General features: G+C 45.3%; 1 protein-coding gene across 1 annotated transcript in view; it reads left to right on the top strand.

Annotated features, from left to right (window-relative positions):
* LOC138368452 (mucin-4-like) overlaps window positions 1–17385 on the top strand; it is a 30457-nt gene that overhangs the window by 7481 nt on the left and 5591 nt on the right. The window contains exon 3 of the mRNA XM_069330968.1: window positions 4529–4644. Within this exon, the coding sequence (XP_069187069.1) occupies window positions 4529–4644 (116 nt within the window). The remainder of the gene's footprint in view (window positions 1–4528; window positions 4645–17385) is intronic.

Raw genomic sequence — 17385 nt, 5'->3', positions numbered from 1 at the left:
AAATCGAATTCTATGAAAATTCAATAGATCAGTGCAATCGGAATTATTGAAATGGAATCGAAATATATTTAGTATTGCGTGTATTGCTTTTATGTCCAACAGATGGTACTGTTTTGAAAAAAAATAAGCATGCTTTTACCTGTCACAGGTATGGCATCTATTTAGTAGTTATAGAAAAACATGAGCATATTCCAATGGAACGTGTCAAATTTTCAAAGCAATCAGTGAAGAACTTTCGGATATTACAGCGTGTGTTGCTCCTACTTCCAACAGATGGTGCTGCTTAAAAAAAAACATGTTTTTACCTGTCACAGGTGTGGCATTGTTATGATCTCAGCCTGCAGGAGAAACAAGTCTCCCCCTTGAGAGTTATTCAGCAAGCCTGACCTAACTGGAAGGTCCAGGAAATATGGAGGTGATAACACATGTAAAATAGTCGGTTGGATATGATGAACAATTTAAGATTGTGGGCAGTGAGGAAGAAATAGATAAATGACTGGCTAGGAGATGTGGACATTTTGCTGGAGGTGTGAGGCTCGCTTCTGGAGGGCTTTGACCTCACTTGAGGCCAGACATCGCAGGGGGAAAGCCGTGCTCCGTAGAGCTCCCGTCAGAAGGGAACCCCTAGTGATATATCTCGAAGAGAAGAGAAGTGTGCAGACGTACCAGCTGTGGAATCGAGCTGGGAACGTTGTGGTCTCAAGTCCTGGTCGACGAGAAGAGTATTAAGCTGCCCAGAGACATTATTGTGGGCCGTGGAAGGGCCCTGACCAAGCTCCGTCAGAGGGAGGAGCGCCCTCGACGAGACAATCTGTGGTAAGCACGATTTAAGCCAGTTCATAGTGATTGCTTGTAGTTGGTCGTGTGCCCAGCGACAGTAGCGATATCTATTTATAAGTTAGACATGTTTTGATAAGGCAGAAAGCCTAAAATAAGAGAGTGGAGAGGGAGGAACACGGAGCGAGGTCCATCCCCTCTGAGCGCTGGCAGGTGACTGAGAGCTCCTAACGGTGGAGGACCCTCCCAGCGTAAGTGAGGACCGCCGTCGGGCGAGGTGGAGTATGGACCCACCCAAAACGGGGGAGTCCACTCTCACTGTATGTAGAGGACAGATAGAGGTTTGAGGCAAACATATTGTGTGATTATTTTTGTTTATGTGTTAAAGGGGAAACATTTTTATTGGAGTGTCGATGGGTTGCAGGTTTGTCTTTGGGGAAGAAGTTGCTGAGAACTTCAAAGCCAGCCCAGAGGGAGTAGTTGATGAGACTCCATGGTAGTGGAGCAGAGGACCTCGAGCTGTGAGGAGAAGCAGTGAAGAGGAGTGTCAGGTGCTTCTGTAGAGGTGGTGAAGCACCATAGTTGCTCGAGGAAACTTCATGGTGTAGCAGCCAAGAGAGCTGTGGAGGACCCTAGCAGAAGGGTGAAGCACCGTAGTTGCTCAAGGAAACTTCATGATAGCAGCCTGAAGGAGCTGCAGAGGATCCTGGTAGTGAAGCCCGGAAGAACCTGAAGATATCAGGGTAGTGAACTTCCAGAGGTGGAAGGGAAGTTCTGGTGGATTACTTGTAGGGAGTTGATAGTGATTGGTTGTCATTAGCGTGCAAGACGCAGTGAGAGGTGAGTGACTGTTGGCATTTTTATGTCAAGGAGTTTTGTACTGAAGTTTAGAGTTACAGTCGTAGGCTGGATTACCTACAGATGTATTCGTTCTAGGACTGATAGGGTGATCGATTGATCATTGTTGTGTAACAAGGAACATTTATGCTGACATATGTTATTGCATTCACATGCTGATTTTCATTGTACACATTTATATATATATATATATATATATATATATATATATATATATATATATATATATATATATATATATATATATATATATATATATATATATATTTATCTTGTTGATAGTGCAACAGTGTATGTAGACTTGATCTACTTGAGGAGGGTGATAGTATCAGGTGAATCAGAAGATAGGATACCACTTGATAAGCTGATGATAGAGTTCTGATGGCGTTGGAGTGCAACCTGGTTGTAATAATATAGAGTATAGGATTCATTATTATTATATGTGTGTATGTATTGTGTATGTGCTTTGTCCAGTAAATGTATTCCAATTTGCTGGTGTTTGCCCTTGTCCTAGTGAGGCTTCTCAGGAAATTGTAAAGGAAGAGAGAGAGAGAGAAAGAACCAAGAACCACTGCTGTGGACAGGGTAGAAAGTAATACTAATAAGTCAAAGGGGGATTGAGGAGATCATATCACCTAAGGAGAGAGTGGGAGTCACAGCGGCTCGAGTGGGTGAGTGCACGTGACAACGAGGCTAAGTGGTGGAGCCGCATCCCCTAAACGTGTGACGTTGAGCCCCTCTCCATGAGCCAGAAGCGCCAAGGGTGATCTCCTAGTGAGGTGTAAGCACTCTACCGAGTTGTGGGTTGGGTTGTCCGTAAAGGAGGAACACGACGACAACAACATCAACCCACAGACTATAATACATGTATATAGTAAATATATAAAAACGCGCATATTCGGATGCAACGTTGTGTAAAAAACATTCAAAGCAATCGGTAAGGAGGTTTAGGAGATTTCCCTCATATGAAAAACAATTTTTAAAAAAAGTCATGTTTTTTTTTACCTGTCACAGAAGTGATATCTATATAGTATGTTTATATAAAAACACGATTGTATGCGAATGCAATGTTGTGTAAAATTTTCAAAGCAATCGTTAAAGAACTTTCGGAGATTTGCGATACTGACCAAACGAACATTTACATTTATATTTAAATAGAATTAAAAGTTACAAAATGTACATTGTTAATACAGTAAGAGTTTAAAGGTTATGGATCTTGTAGAGCTCCTCTGCTTCCAAACAGGAACCAAAGATGCAGCAGGAATTTCCCCTCTGGATCGCCACACTGAGGTGCTGAAACAAGACACTGACAATCCTTGGGTCTTTGGTGATGTCAACAAACCTGGAACCCAATTCTTTGAGAAATCCAAAGGCGCTCCCACCCCAGGGACCCATGCATCTCAGACGTTATGGGAACAAAGATGTATTGACCTGCCAGTTGCTTGTACTCACCTAATTGTGCTTGTGGGGGCTGAGCTCTGGCTCTTTGGCTCCGCCTCTCAACCGTCAATCAACTGATGTACAGATTCCTGAGCCTACTGGGCTCTGTCATATCTATATTTGAAACTATGTATGGAGTCAGCCTCCACCACATCATTTCCTAGTGCATTCCATTTACTAACTACTCTGAAACTGAAAAAGTTCTTTCTAATGTCTCTGTGGCTCATTTGGGTACTCAGCTTCCACCTTTGTCCCCTTGTTCGTGTGCCACCCGTGTTAAATAATCCATCCTTGTCCACCCTGTCAATTCCCCTGAGAATTTTGTATGTGGTGATCACATCTCCCCCTAGCTCTTCTGTCTTCCAGCGACGTGAGGTGTAATTCACGTAGTCTGTCCTCATAACTCATGCCTCTTAGTTCTGGGACTAGCCTAGTGGCATACCTCTGAACTTTTTCCAGCTTCGTCTTGTGCTTGACTAGATACGGGCTCCATGCTGGGGCTGCATACTCCAGGATTGGCCTTTCATGTGTGGTATACAAGGTTCTGAAAGATTCCTTACACAGGTTTCTGAAAGCAGTTCTAATGTTAGCCAGCCTCGCATATAGGCCACTGATATTATTCTTTTGATGTGGGCTTCGGGAGACCGGTTTGGCGTGATATCAACTCCCAGATATTTCACTCTGTCCGTTTCGTGAAGGACTTCATCTCCCATTCGGTGTCCAGTGACTGGCCTCCTAGTTTCATTACCTTACATTTACTTGTGTTGAACTTTACTAGCCATTTGATGGACCATTCCTTCAGTTTGTCTCGGTCATCTTGTAGCCTCATACTATCGTCCTCTGTCCTGATCTCCTCGTAATTTTTGCATCATCAGCAAACATCGAGAGGAACGAGTCAATTCCTTCTGGGAGATCATTTACGTATATCAGAAACAGTAACGGTCCAAGAACTGATCCCTGTGGGACTCCACTGGTGACTCCCCGCCACTCCGAGACCTCACCCCTTACGGTGACGCGCTGTGTCCTGTTGCTTAGGTACTCACTTATCCAGTGGAGTACCTTCCCTTTCACTCCTGCCTGCATCTCCAGTTTGTGCACTAGTCTCTTATGTGGTACTGTGTCAAAAGCTTTCTGGCAGTCCAGAAATATGAAGTCTTCCCAGCCTTCTCTCTCTTGCCTGATTTTTGTTGCCTGGTCATAGAACTCAATTAATTGTTAGGCATGATTTGCCATCTCTGAACCCATGCTGATGTTGTGTTACAAAGTTTTTCTGCTCAAGATGTTCCACTAGCTTTTTCGCACAATCTCTTCCATCATCTTGCATGGAAAGCAAGTTAGAAACACTGGCCTGTAGTTCAATGCCTCCTGCCTATCACCTTTCTTATATATTGGGACTACATTGGCCGTCTTCCAAATTTTTGCTAGTTCACCTGTTACCATTGACTTATATTAGAGCAAGAAGTTCCAGAGAAAAGAGAGGAAATAATTAACCAGGCACCTCTAGAAGAATTTGAGATTACCAGTGGAGATGTCAGGAAGCTTTTGCTAGAGTTGGATGTGACAAAGACTGTAGGTCCGGATGGAATATCACTATGGATACTAACGGAAGGAGCAGAAACACTCTGCCTGCCACTCCTCATGGTGTATAACAAATCACTGGTAACAGGTGAACTGTCAGAAATTTGGAAGGCGGCAAACGTAGTCTCGATATACAAGAAAGGGGATAGACAGGAAGCACTGAACTACAGGCCAGTGTCCCTAACTTGCATACCATGCAAGCTAATGGAGAAAATTGTGCGAAAAAAGCTAGTAGAACATTTGGAGCGAAGGGACTTTGTGTCACAACACCAACATGGTTTCAGGGATGGCAAGTCATGCCTCACAGCATTAATTGAATTCTAAGATCAGGCAACAAGAATCAGACAAGAAAGAGAGGGGTGGGCAGACTGCATATTTTTGGATTGCTAGAAAGCCTTTGACACAGTGCCACACCAGAGACTAGTGCGAAAGCTGGAGATGCAGGCAGGAGTGAAGGGGAAGGTACTCCATAGGATAAGGGAGTACCTAAGTAACAGAAGGCAGCGAGTCACTGTGCGGGGTGAGGTCTCAGATTGGCGAGACGTCACCAGTGGGGTCCCGCTGGGTTCAGTCCTTGGACCCATACTGTCTCTTATATATGTAAGTGATCTTCAAATGGTATAGAATCATTCCTCTCATTGTTTGCTTAGGATGCAAAAATTATGAGGAGGGTTACGACGAAGGAAGACAGTATGAGACTACAAGATGACCTAGACAGACTGCATGAATGGTCCAACAAATGGCTACTAAAGTTCAACCCGAGTAAATGTAAGGTAATGAAACTAGGCAATGGAAACAGGAGGCCAGACACAGGATACAGAATGTGAGATGAAGTCCTTCATGAAACAGATAGAGAGATGGAACTAGGAGTTGATATCACACCAACCCTGTCTCCTTAAGCCCACATAAAAAGAATAACATCTGCGGTGTATGCGAGGCTGGCTAACATCAGAACTGCCTTCAGGAACCTGTGTAAGGAATCATTCAGAACCTAGTATACCACATATCATATGTAAGATCAATCCTGGAGTATGCGGCCCCAGCATACCACACGTCAAACACAAGGCGAAGGTTGAAAAAGTTCAGAGATATGCCACTAGGCTAGTCCCAGAACTAATAGGCATGAGTTACGAAGAAAGGCTGCGAGAAATGCACCTCATGATACTAGAAGACAAAAGAGTAAGGGAAGACATGATCACAACTTACAAAATTCTCAGAGGAATTGACAGGGTAGATAAAGATAAACTGTTTAACATGGGTGGTATGCGAACAAGGGGACACAGGTGGAAATTGAGTGTCAGAGTAGTTAACAGATGGAATGCATTAGGCAGGGATGTGGTGGAGGCTGACTCCACACACAGTTTCAAATGTAGATATGATAGAGCCCAGTAGGTTCAGGAATCTGTACATCAGTTGATTGACAGTTGAGAGGCGGGACCAAAGAGCCAGAGCTCAACCACCGCAAGCACAATTGGGTGAGTACAGTTAGGTGAGTACACACATACACACACACACACCCACACACACCAGGGGCTATCCACCAGGGGCCTGGTAGCCTGGTGGATAGCGCGCAGGACTCGTAATTCTGCGGCGCGGATTCGATTCCCGCACCAGGCAGAAACAAATTTGCAAAGTTTCTTTCATCCTGAGTGCCCCTGTTACCTAGCAGTAAATAGGCACCTGGGAGTTAGTCAGCTGTCACGGGCTGCTTCCTGGGGGGGTGTGGAGAAAAAAAAAGTAGTTAGCAAACAGTTGATTGACAGGTGAGAGGCGGGCCGAAACAGCGAAGCTCAACCCCCGCAAACACAACTAGGTGAATACACACACACACACACACACACACACACACAGGAGACAAGGGGACACAGGTGGATACTGAGTACCCAAATGAGCCACAGGGACGTTAGAAAGAACTTTTTCAGTGTCAGAGTAGTTAACAGATGGAATGCAGTGATGTGGTGGAGGCTGACTTCATACACAGTTTCAAATGTAGATATGATAGGGCTCAGTACATCCAGAGCAAGGCTCTGAAATCTGTACATCAGTCGATTCACAGTTGAGAGGCGGGACCAAAGAGCCAGAGCGCAACCCCCGCAAGCACAATTAGGTGAGCACACACACACACACACACACACACACACACACACACACACAAATACACACAACTATGGGGCCGGTGGCCGAGTGGACAGCACGCTTTACGCGTGATCCTTTGGTCCCGGGTTCGATCCTGGGAGCCGGCGAGAAATAATGGGCAGAGTTTCTTTCACCCTGATGCCCTTGTTTCCTAGCAGTAAACAGGTACCTGGGAGTTAGTCAGCTGTCACGGGCTGCTTTCTGTGTGTGTTTGTGTGTGTATATATTGTGACGGTAAAGCGTTGGTGTTCGGCTGTTTCAAAGCTAGGAGCAGGGCCTCGTCACATTAAAGAAAAAAAAAGAGAAAAGCTGGAACTTTCGTCTGTGGTAAGGTAATGGGAAGACACACAAAACACAAGTAAATTTAACAATGAAATATTAATTACGTTAGAAAAACAAGACATGAATAAAATTGAGCATAAAATATACAAGGCAAGTCAACAAACAAAATAATAAGAATAATCACTGGCAAATGAAAAGTTACATTAAGACAAGAGAGTAATAGCAAAATAATAATGGAGCTGGAATATTGGCTTCGAGCTGCCACCTCCCTTAGTACACGAAAGCCAAGGCTTAGTCTACCAATGAGATATGTCAACTGCAAGGAGCACTGGAATATTCTGACGACTCTGGGCCACAGCAGCCCAGACATCAACTTGTGGCGGAGGGTGGAGGGCAGGTGCGACGGGACACCAGCCAATCAGCGACAGGCAGGCAATGGACAAGCAGTTTGCCGGTTTACGGTGGCGGGCGGTAGCAGGTGTGCCGGTGTGCTGGATACGTTTTGCTCTCTGGGCAAAACGTTTTGGTGATACTTGCTGGATATATCTTCTATATTATCTGTTGTGGTTATGTACTTTGAAGGGAAGAGCAGGCTCAATCTCTCTTGAAAGAGATTATCGTCACAACTCTCCCCCGAAGCCTGCGGTTCTGGAAGAAGTACGTCGTTATGTGGTGGAGTAATAGGTGGAGTTGCTTCTACTTCATAAACTCTGGAGAGGGAGTCGGCTATGATGTTGTCAGACCCCTGGTATAGCGGGTCTCCAGGTTGAATTTCTGCAGTTATCAAGCCCATCGTAGAAGACGTTGAGTTTAGAAGTGGGCTTGCTGCAGGAAGTGTAGGGTGGTGTGGTCCGTGTTGATGGTAGACCGAGCACTTTTCAGGTATGGAGTAAAGTGCTGGAGATTCAGGATGATGGATAGTAGCTCCTTTTCAATAGTGCTGTAGTTCCTCTGGTGGGGTTTCAACTTGTAGCTGTAGTAGCTGACAGGTAGAACCTCCTCGCCTCGTTGCTGCATCAGGACACCACCAACGCCGGTACCACTGGCGTCGACATGAAGGACAAAAGGCTTGGTGATATCTGGCGAGGCGAGAATGGGATTAGAACAGAGGAGGAATTTGAGTTGTTTGAAAGCAACGGTTTGCTGCATGGTCCAATTATACCGTTGCTTGGGACTGGTTAACATGATTAAAGGTGTGGCGACTATACTGAAATTTCTCACAAACCTACGGTAGTAGGAGGCAAGACCAAGGAAGCGCAGGAGCTGCTTCCTGGTGGTAGGCTGTGGATAATGCTGGATGGCTTGAGTGTGAGTTTAACGGAGCTAGGCTGCCACTCCCAATTACATGACCCAGATAACGCACTTTACCTTTCGCGAAGGTGGACTTGCCCAGGTTGATGGTGAGGCCGGCTGTCAGGAGCTTTGCGAACAGTCGTCGCAGCTGGAGCAGATGTTCACTCCAGGTGTTGGATGCTACGACGATATCATCCAAATAGGCGTACGTGTTATCCAAGCCCTGGATGACACGGTTGACAGCTCTCTGAAAGGTGGCCGGGGCATTACATAGTCCGAAAGGAAGGCGTTCATATCTGAAAAGTCCAAAAGGGGTGATAAAGGCAGATATTTCTTTGGCTCGCTCCGTTAAGCACACTTGGTAATACCCCTTAAGCAAGTCCACTTGGGACAAGTACTGGGCATTACCAATGGCGTCAAGAATGTCATCTATCCTTGGCAAGGGGTATGCATCCTTGACAGTCACATTATTTAACTTACGATAGTCAGTGCACAGTCTCACCTTACCTTGGGGTTTTGGCACCAAGATACAGGGTGAGGCCCAGGGGGACTCACAAGGTGTAGTCAGTCCATGATCCAAGAGGTATTGCACCTCAGCACGCATGACTTCCTTCTTGCTAGGGCTGATTCGGTAGAAGGGTTGACGAATCGGCCGGGTGTCGGGGAGCAGCTGGATGTCGTGCTGGGTAACATTACACTCTTGGGGGTCATCTCGGAACAACTCCTGATGTTCTCTGAAGATCTTGACGAGAGGTGCACTATGATTGTCCTGAAAATAGTTTGGGAGATCAGTAAGGATTTCTGAATTAGAAAGCGCTGAGTCCGTGTCAGTGCTTTCGGGAGGAGAAGCAGGGAAGGTCTCACTGTGGATGTATGGTTCTGTAAAAGCAGAGTAGTTAAGCATGACAGTGGGAGGAGTACCGTTATATAGCTTCAGGAGGTTGACGTGGCACAGCTGGGTGTTCCGCCGCCTATCTGGAGTCTCTGGAACGTAGTTATGGTTGTTTCTGCACTCCCTGATGCGGTAGGTTCCTGAAGACCTGTTTTGTAAAGGAGAACCTGGGATAGGGAAGTAAGCAAGCACGAAGTCTCCCGGCTTAAATTTTCTTACTCTGCTGGTCTGGTCGTAATGAGTCTTCATCCTCTCCTGTGCTTTCAATAGATTATCTTGGGCAAAACTGTGGACTTTCTAGAATGTGTTGAAAGTTTTGAAGAAACTGGGGCTCATTCTGATGCTCACATCACGTAGAGAGTCTTTGAAAGCCTTGAGCGGAGTACAGCACTTACGTCCATAGAGCATCTCATAAGGAGATACTCCTAGGGACTCATTGGGAAGACTTCGATATATGCACATTATCAGATCTATTTGCTTATCCCAATCCTTAGAGGTTTCATTACAAAACTTCTTCAGGAGTGCTTTAATAGTCTGATGACTACGCTCAAGAGAACCCTGTGAAGCAGGATGATAGGGGCTGGACAATACCTGTTTGATGTTGAACTCCTCCAGTGTCCTTTTGAAGAGATCACTGGTGAAGTTTGTGCCACAGTCGCTCTGAACCTCCCTGGGAAATCCATACTGGGTGAAGATCTTCAATAAGTGCTTCACAACCGTAGCAGCCGTAATGTTCTTTACTGGCACTGCTATGGGGAATCTGGTGGTAGGACACAGGATGGTTAAGATATAGGCGTTACCTGAACTGGTCCGAGGTAAAGGACCAACACAGTCTATAATAAGTCTGTGGAAAGGTTCCGCAGGCACCTGTATGGGAATCAGTGGTGCTCTGGGAATAGAGATGTTCGGTTTACATGCCATCTGACATGTATGACACTGTTTTACGTACTGTTTGACGCTATTAACCATACCTGGCCAGTAGTAGTCTTGACGGATTCCATGGTAGGTCTTGTTGAATCCGTAGTGGGAGAGTGCTCCGTGGGCCAGGTGTAGAATAGTGGGCCGCAGGCCGACAGGAATCACAAGTTGTTCGACGTTGGCCCAATCGTCCTCCTCTTTCAGTTTACTGGGTCTATATCTGCGGTAGAGCAACTCGTTCTCTAGGAAGAACCCAGGAATACTGTCGGGTTGAGTCTCAGCCTGGAAAAATAATGGTGTTAAGGTAAGATCTTCCATCTGTAACTTACGGAACTCCAACTTGGTCAGATTCGGGGGTAGTTTCTGAGGGTCTTGAGGGACAGCGGTAGCAGTAGAGTCAGCTGGCTGTGGTCGTGCAGCTTGTGCACGGGTGGTCACTAGAACCGGAGGAGAAACTTCACCACTCTCTTGAACCTTTGCTGGAACATACTCAAATATAGGATTATCCGTCACAGAGGTACACACCTGGGGTTTGTCCATGACGATCAGGTTGGTCGGTTGCAGGTCTTCTGCCAAGTCGTTGCCCAGGAGAAGTTGCACTCCAGGCATGGGAAAAGGCTTTTCCCTGACGGCGACTTGGACTTCTCTGTTCACGAAGGGACAATCCAGGTGGACTCTGGCGAGAGGATAAGGAGTGGTAGCAGTGAGGTCAGTGATGAAGACAGTTTCTCCGGTGTAGGCGATGTTGGGCACAGCCGACTTCAAGATGATCGATTGAAGAGCCGCTGTGTCCCTCAAGATCTTCAATTTGAAACGTCCCTCCGGACTTGAACCGTTGGCAGAGACAGTTCCAGTATACAGGTGTTTACTGAAAAGAGAAAGATCATTAACATGAACACCAACATTCATCACAGGCTTACCGGACTTAGGAGGAGTTGGTTTGGGTTTTTGTGATTCGGTGGTTCCTTTGTATTGAGACTTACCACATTTATCTATGGTATGTCCATAGAGTCTACAATACTTACAGTACAATTGCGAGCCAGCTTGATCGGTCTCACTTTTTCGTAACTGTACCACGACTTCTTACTGGAGGATGGTTCTGGTGTCAGCCGGTGGATGAGGCTGTAAGTGTCAGCCGACTTAGCACACTTCAGGTAGTCGGTTTCTTCTTTATCTGCTAAATATAGACGGACAGGAGGCGGCACACGCCTCAAGAATTCTTCAACTATCATCAGGTTGACGAGTTCTGCAAAGGTAGAGACATGTGCTGCTTCCAGCCATTTCATGAAATATCTCCGTTTTGTGTTAGCAAACTCGAGAAAGGTAGTGGTACTTGCCTTCAGGTGGTCACGGAATTTCCTTCGATAACTTTCGGTGGAGATAAGGTAGGCGTCCAACACTGCTTGTTTCAGAGTCTGGTAGTCATTCTCAGACGCCAAAGTACTGAGTGTGACTGCAGCTCTACCTGTAAGATGTACTCTGAGAAGGGTGGCCCATTGGTCGACAGGCTAACTAAGTTGATTAGCAAGGGTTTCAAAGGTGGTGAAAAACACGTCAACTTCTCTTTCTACAAATGATGGCATTAACTTACTTGCATGTGATATATTAAAACTGACGGGAAGATTGGCGGTAGCTTGCTGGCGTTGAGCGAGGTGTGAAGTTTCCAACGCGAATTCTCGTTGACGACACTCCATAGCCAGAGTCGCTTGTTGTTTGTCATATTCGTGTTGCATCTCCAATTGGCGTTGTTTTGTTTCAAGCTGTACTCGTTCCCGCTCACGGAGTAGTGCAATCTCACGTTCTTGTTCTTCTTTCCTCAAGGCAGTTTCACGTTCCTTGAGGGCGATTTCACATTCTTGTTCTTCCTTTCTTATGGCAGCTTCACGTTCCTTGAGGGCGATTTCACGTTCTTGTTCTTCCCTTCGTATGGCAGTTGCTTCCCTTTGTTGCTCGAGGGCTTCTCTTTGCATGGCAGCTGCTTCCCTTTGCTGCTCGCGGTAGATCTTGGCCAGCTCTAGTTTGAGTTTCATCGTTGCCAAATCAGTTTTATCTGCAATAAAGTAAGTTTCGTGAGTTTCAGAGTCTATCTTACCTTGCTCTAAGAAATGATCCAGTAACAGGTTGTGTATCTCATTTTTGTTGGCTTGGTAGGGAACTTGTAGTTGATACTCATGTGCAAGAGTTTGTAATTCAGTCCTCTTGGCACGACTTAAAGTCCCTATTTCACCTGCTGGATCTGCGCGGAAAGCTTGGAGACGAAACATGGTGAAATTAGCAAATAAATGCACAACGAATATACCGTTGTGATATAGTGAATGTCAGAAACAGGACAACGTGGCAACTGGTACCTATCCTGTGGAATCTTTAACAATTAAAGTTTATTACAAGATGTTAAATGATTTAATTAAATCAAGATCGCAGGAAATCTTGTACCCGGTACTCATGTAAGAGGATAAGGGCAAGAAAATCCTACTAAACAAGTGAAACTGAGTTTCTAAAACAAATGAAACAGTTAATTGCCACAAAAGTAAAATTGGTAGTCCAAGAATGTAGGCATACCTTGCCGAGTCTCTATAGGACATAAGCAAGTTTTTCCCACTGAAATTAATATGATACTTACAGAATTAGCGAACTTTTGTGCTCTGAAAAAGAAAGCTAATTCCCTACCAATGTATGTATCATCATCTCTGACTGACGTGTAGGGGTGCGAGGTGTCAACTGGTGACGAGAACTGCTGCTGAGGTCCCAATTCAGCAACTAAAGTTCGTGCTAGAGGAACTATGGCCCTCATTATCCTCCTACTGTCAGATTGCAGAAGATTAGGTGCACTTGACCCGGGGGCAGACCACAGTACCAGGGTACCAATATGATCTGTCGAAAATATGAGAAATATCCAAGGGACAAAAGATGGTAAACACGAGTATTAACACGGAGGGAGAGATGACCAAATAAGAGTATGACTGAGGCCTACAGTCACCACGTAATCCAAAGTTGTCTCACCTTCACCATATGCTACTCTCGGAATGCACAATACACACAGCACCATATGAAAATAAAATTGAATATGAAAAATAGTAAAAAGCTACGTTACCAAAGCCAAATACGCTTACCATAAATTACTACTTGGCACCAGTACCTGAGTGAAGCTCCTAGGGCAGGCCCCCACTTTAATTTGACGGTAGAGCGTTGGTGTTCGGCTGTTTCAAAGCTAGGGGCAGGGCCTCGTCACATTAAAGAAAAAAAAGAGAAAAGCTGGAACTTTCGTCTGTGGTAAGGTAATGGGAAGACACACAAAACACAAGTAAATTTAACAATGAAATTTTAATTACGTTAGAAAAACAAGACATGAATAAAATTGAGCATAAAATATACAAGGCAAGTCAACAAACAAAATAATAAGAATAATCACTGGCAAATGAAAAGTTACATTAAGACAAGAGAGTAATAGCAAAATAATAATGGAGCTGGAATATTGGCTTCGAGCTGCTACCTCCCTTAGTACACGAAAGCCAAGGCTTAGTCTACCAATGAGAGATGTCAACTGCAAGGAGCACTGGAATATTCTGACGACTCTGGGCCACAGCAGCCCAGACATCAACTTGTGGCGGAGGGTGGAGGGCAGGTGCGACGGGACACCAGCCAATCAGCGACAGGCAGGCAATGGACAAGCAGTTTGCCGGTTTACGGTGGCGGGCGGTAGCAGGTGTGCCGGTGTGCTGGATACATTTTGCTCTCTGGGCAAAACGTTTTGGTGATACTTGCTGGATATATCTTCTATATTATCTGTTGTGATTACGTACTTTGAAGGAAAGAGCAGGCTCAATCTCTCTTGAAAGAGATTATCGTCACAATATATATTCACATAGTTGAATTCACATAGTTGTGCATGCAGAGGTTGAGCTCTGCTCTTTCGGCCCGCATCTCATCTGTCACAAACTAGTATTCCCCCACCCCCCTCACACAGGGGCATCAGGGTGAAAAAAACTCTGCCCATTTGTTTTCCGCTATCGCAAGGGGATCGAACCCAGACCCTTAGATTACGAGTCCCAAGTGCTGTCCTCTCAGTCACAGGACCTCCATCCCGCCCTTGTGAGAGCAAGTGTGTGTAACGAGGGAGTGCAGGTCGATGTAAGTAGCGAGGAACTGCATGATTTAGATCTCACAAAACGACCAACGAGCATGTTTTTGCCCTAAACATTGTCCAAGAGTCTCGCTGAACACCGAGAAATGGGGTAAAACTTTAGGTTTATGATATTTTTGTGCAGCGGGTGTGCAAGAGATATGTTGAAAGTTGTACTTTGTGTTGTTGAAAGTTGTACTTTGTGTTGTTGAGAGTTGTACTTTGTTGTTCTGAGTATATGGGAAGTGTGTGTGTACTCACCGATTTGTTCTCACCTATTTGTGCTTGCGGGGGTTCACCTTTAGCTCTTTAGTCCCGCCTCTCAACCGTCAATCAACTGGTGTACAGATTCCCGAGCCTACTGGGCTCTATCGTATCTACATTTGAAACTGGTTATATAGTCAGCCTTCACCACATCACTTCCTAATGCATTCCACCTGTTAACTACTCTGACACAGAAAAAGTTCTTTCTAACGTCCCTGTGGCTCGGGTCGACCGAGCGGACAGCACGCTGGACTTGTGATCCTGCGGTCCTGGGTTCGATCCCAGCGCCGGCGAGAAACAATGGGCAGAGTTTCTTTCACCCTATGCCCCTGTTACCTAGCAGTAAAATAGAATAGGTACCTGGGTGTTAGTCAGCTGTCACGGGCTGCTTCCTGGGGGTGGAGGCTTGGTCGAGGACCGGGCCTTTGGGACACTAAAGCCCCGAAATCATCTCAAGATAACCTCATTTGGGTACTCAGTTTCCACCTGTGTCCCCTTATTCGCGAACCACCCGTGTTAAATAGTTTATCTTTATCTACCCTGTCAATTCCTCTGAGAATTTTGTAGGTAGTGTTCATGTCACCCCCTTACTCTTCTGTCTTCTAGTGTCGTGAGGTGCATTTCTCGCAGCTTTTCTTCGTAACTCATGCCTCTTAGTTCTAGATATGCCTAGTGGCATATCTCTGAACTTTTTCAAGCTTCGCCTTGTGCTTGACAAGGTACGGGCTCCATGCTGGGGCCGCATACTCCAGGATTGGTCTTACATATGTGGTATACAAGGTTCTGAATGATTCCTTACACAGGTTCCTTAAGGCAGTTCAGATGTTAGCCCAGCCTCGCATACGCAGCAGATGTTATTCTTTTTATGTGGGCTTTCGGAGACAGGGTTGGTGTGATATTAACTCCTAGATCCTTCTATCTGACCGTTTCATGAAGGACTTCATCTCCTATTCTGTATCCTGTGTCTGGCCTCCTGTTTCCACTGCCTAGTTTCATTACCTTACATTTACTGGGGTTGATCTTTAGTAGCCATTTGTTGGACCATTCATTCAGTCTGTCTAGGTCATCTTGTAGTCTCATACTGTCTTTCTCCGTCTTAATCCTCATAATTTTTGTATCATCAGCAAACAATGAGAGGAATGATTCTATGCCAACTGGAATATCATTTACATATATAAGAAACAGTATGGGTCCAAGGATTGAACCCAGCGGGATCCCATTGGTGACGTCTCGCCAATCTGAGACCTCACCCCGCACAGTGACTCGCTGCCTTCTGTTACTTAGGTACTCCCTTATCCAATGGAGTACCTTCCCTTTAACTCCTGCCTGGCTCTCCAGCTTTCGCACTAGTCTCTGGTGTGGCACTGTGTCAAAGGCTTTCTAGCAATCCAAAAATATGCAGTCTGCTCATCCCTCTCTTTCTTGTTGCCTGATCGTAGAATTCAATTAATGCTGTGAGACATGACTTTCCATCTCTGAAATCATGTTGGTGTTGTGACACAAAGTTCCTTCTCTCGAGATGTTTGACTAGCTTTTCTCGCACAATTTTCTCCATTAGCTTGCATGGTATGCAAGTTAGGGACACTGGCCTGTAGTTCAGTGCCTCCTGTCTATCCCCCTTCTTGTATATCGGGACAACGTTTGCCGCCTTCCAAATTTCTGGCAGTTCACCTGTTACCAGTGATTTGTTATACACCATGAGGAGTGGCAGGCACAGTGCTTCTGCTCCTTTCTTTCGTATCCATGGTGATATTCCATCCAGACCTACAGCCTTTGTCACATCCAACTCTAGCAAAAGCTTCCTGACATCTCCACTGGTAATCTCAAATTCTTCTAGTGGTGCCTGGTTAATTAATCATACTCTTATTTCTTGAACTTCGTCCTTGCTCTAATGCGAAGACTTCCTGGAATTTCATATGGAGTTCCTCGTACACTTCTTTTTCGTTTGTAGTGAATCTGTTTGCCCCTATCTTCAGTTTCATTACCTGTTCCTTCTCTGTTGTCTTTCTCCTGATGTGACTGTGCAGCAATTTTGGTTTGGTCTTAGCCTAGCTTGTTATGTCGTTTTCATATTGCCCTTCTGCCTGTCTTCTAACACTGATGTATTCATTCCTGGCTCTCTGGTAACCTTCTCTGCTCTCAAGTGTCCTGTTATTTCTATAGTTTCTCCCTTCTCTTTTACTTTGTTGCTTAGCTAGCTTACATCTCTGATTAAACCATGGGTTTCTCATCTACATTTCATTTTTTACCTATTGGGCAGGGATAAACTTTTCTGCTGCATCCTGGCACTTCTGCGTGATGTATTCCATCATGTCTTGGGCCGTCGTTCCCCTTAGCTCTGATTCCCATGTTATATCAGTTAGGAATTTTCTTATCTCCTTGTAAATTCCCAAACGGAATGCCTGTTGCTTTCAGTTCCCTTTCTTGAGTACTTTAGCCCTTCTTCGACCAGATACTCAAACGTCTGTACACTGTGATCGCTCATTCCTACTAGGGCCTCGAAGTCAATTTTCCTTGTGTCGGAGTCATTCAGAGTGAAGACTAGGTCGAGTCTCGCTGGTTCATCGTTTCCCCTCTTCCTAGTGGGTTCCCTGACATGTTGGCTTAGAAAGTTTCTTGTCGCCACCTCCACTAGTTTGACTCTCCATGTATCCTCTCCTCCATGTGGTTCCTCGTTCTCCCAGTCTATCCTTCCGTGATTGATGTCCCCAATAATGAGCAGTTGGGATCTATTTCTACAGGCAGCAGAGGCTGCTCTCTCAATTATGTAATTAACTGCCATGTTTTTTCTGTCATACTCTTGCCTGGTTCTTCTGTCATTTGGTGG

This window comes from Procambarus clarkii, chromosome 25, assembly GCF_040958095.1.
Source record: "Procambarus clarkii isolate CNS0578487 chromosome 25, FALCON_Pclarkii_2.0, whole genome shotgun sequence".
Lineage (NCBI taxonomy): Eukaryota > Metazoa > Arthropoda > Malacostraca > Decapoda > Cambaridae > Procambarus > Procambarus clarkii.
The sequence above is the reverse complement of the archived record's forward strand: the minus strand, read 5'-3'. Positions and strand labels throughout refer to the sequence as shown.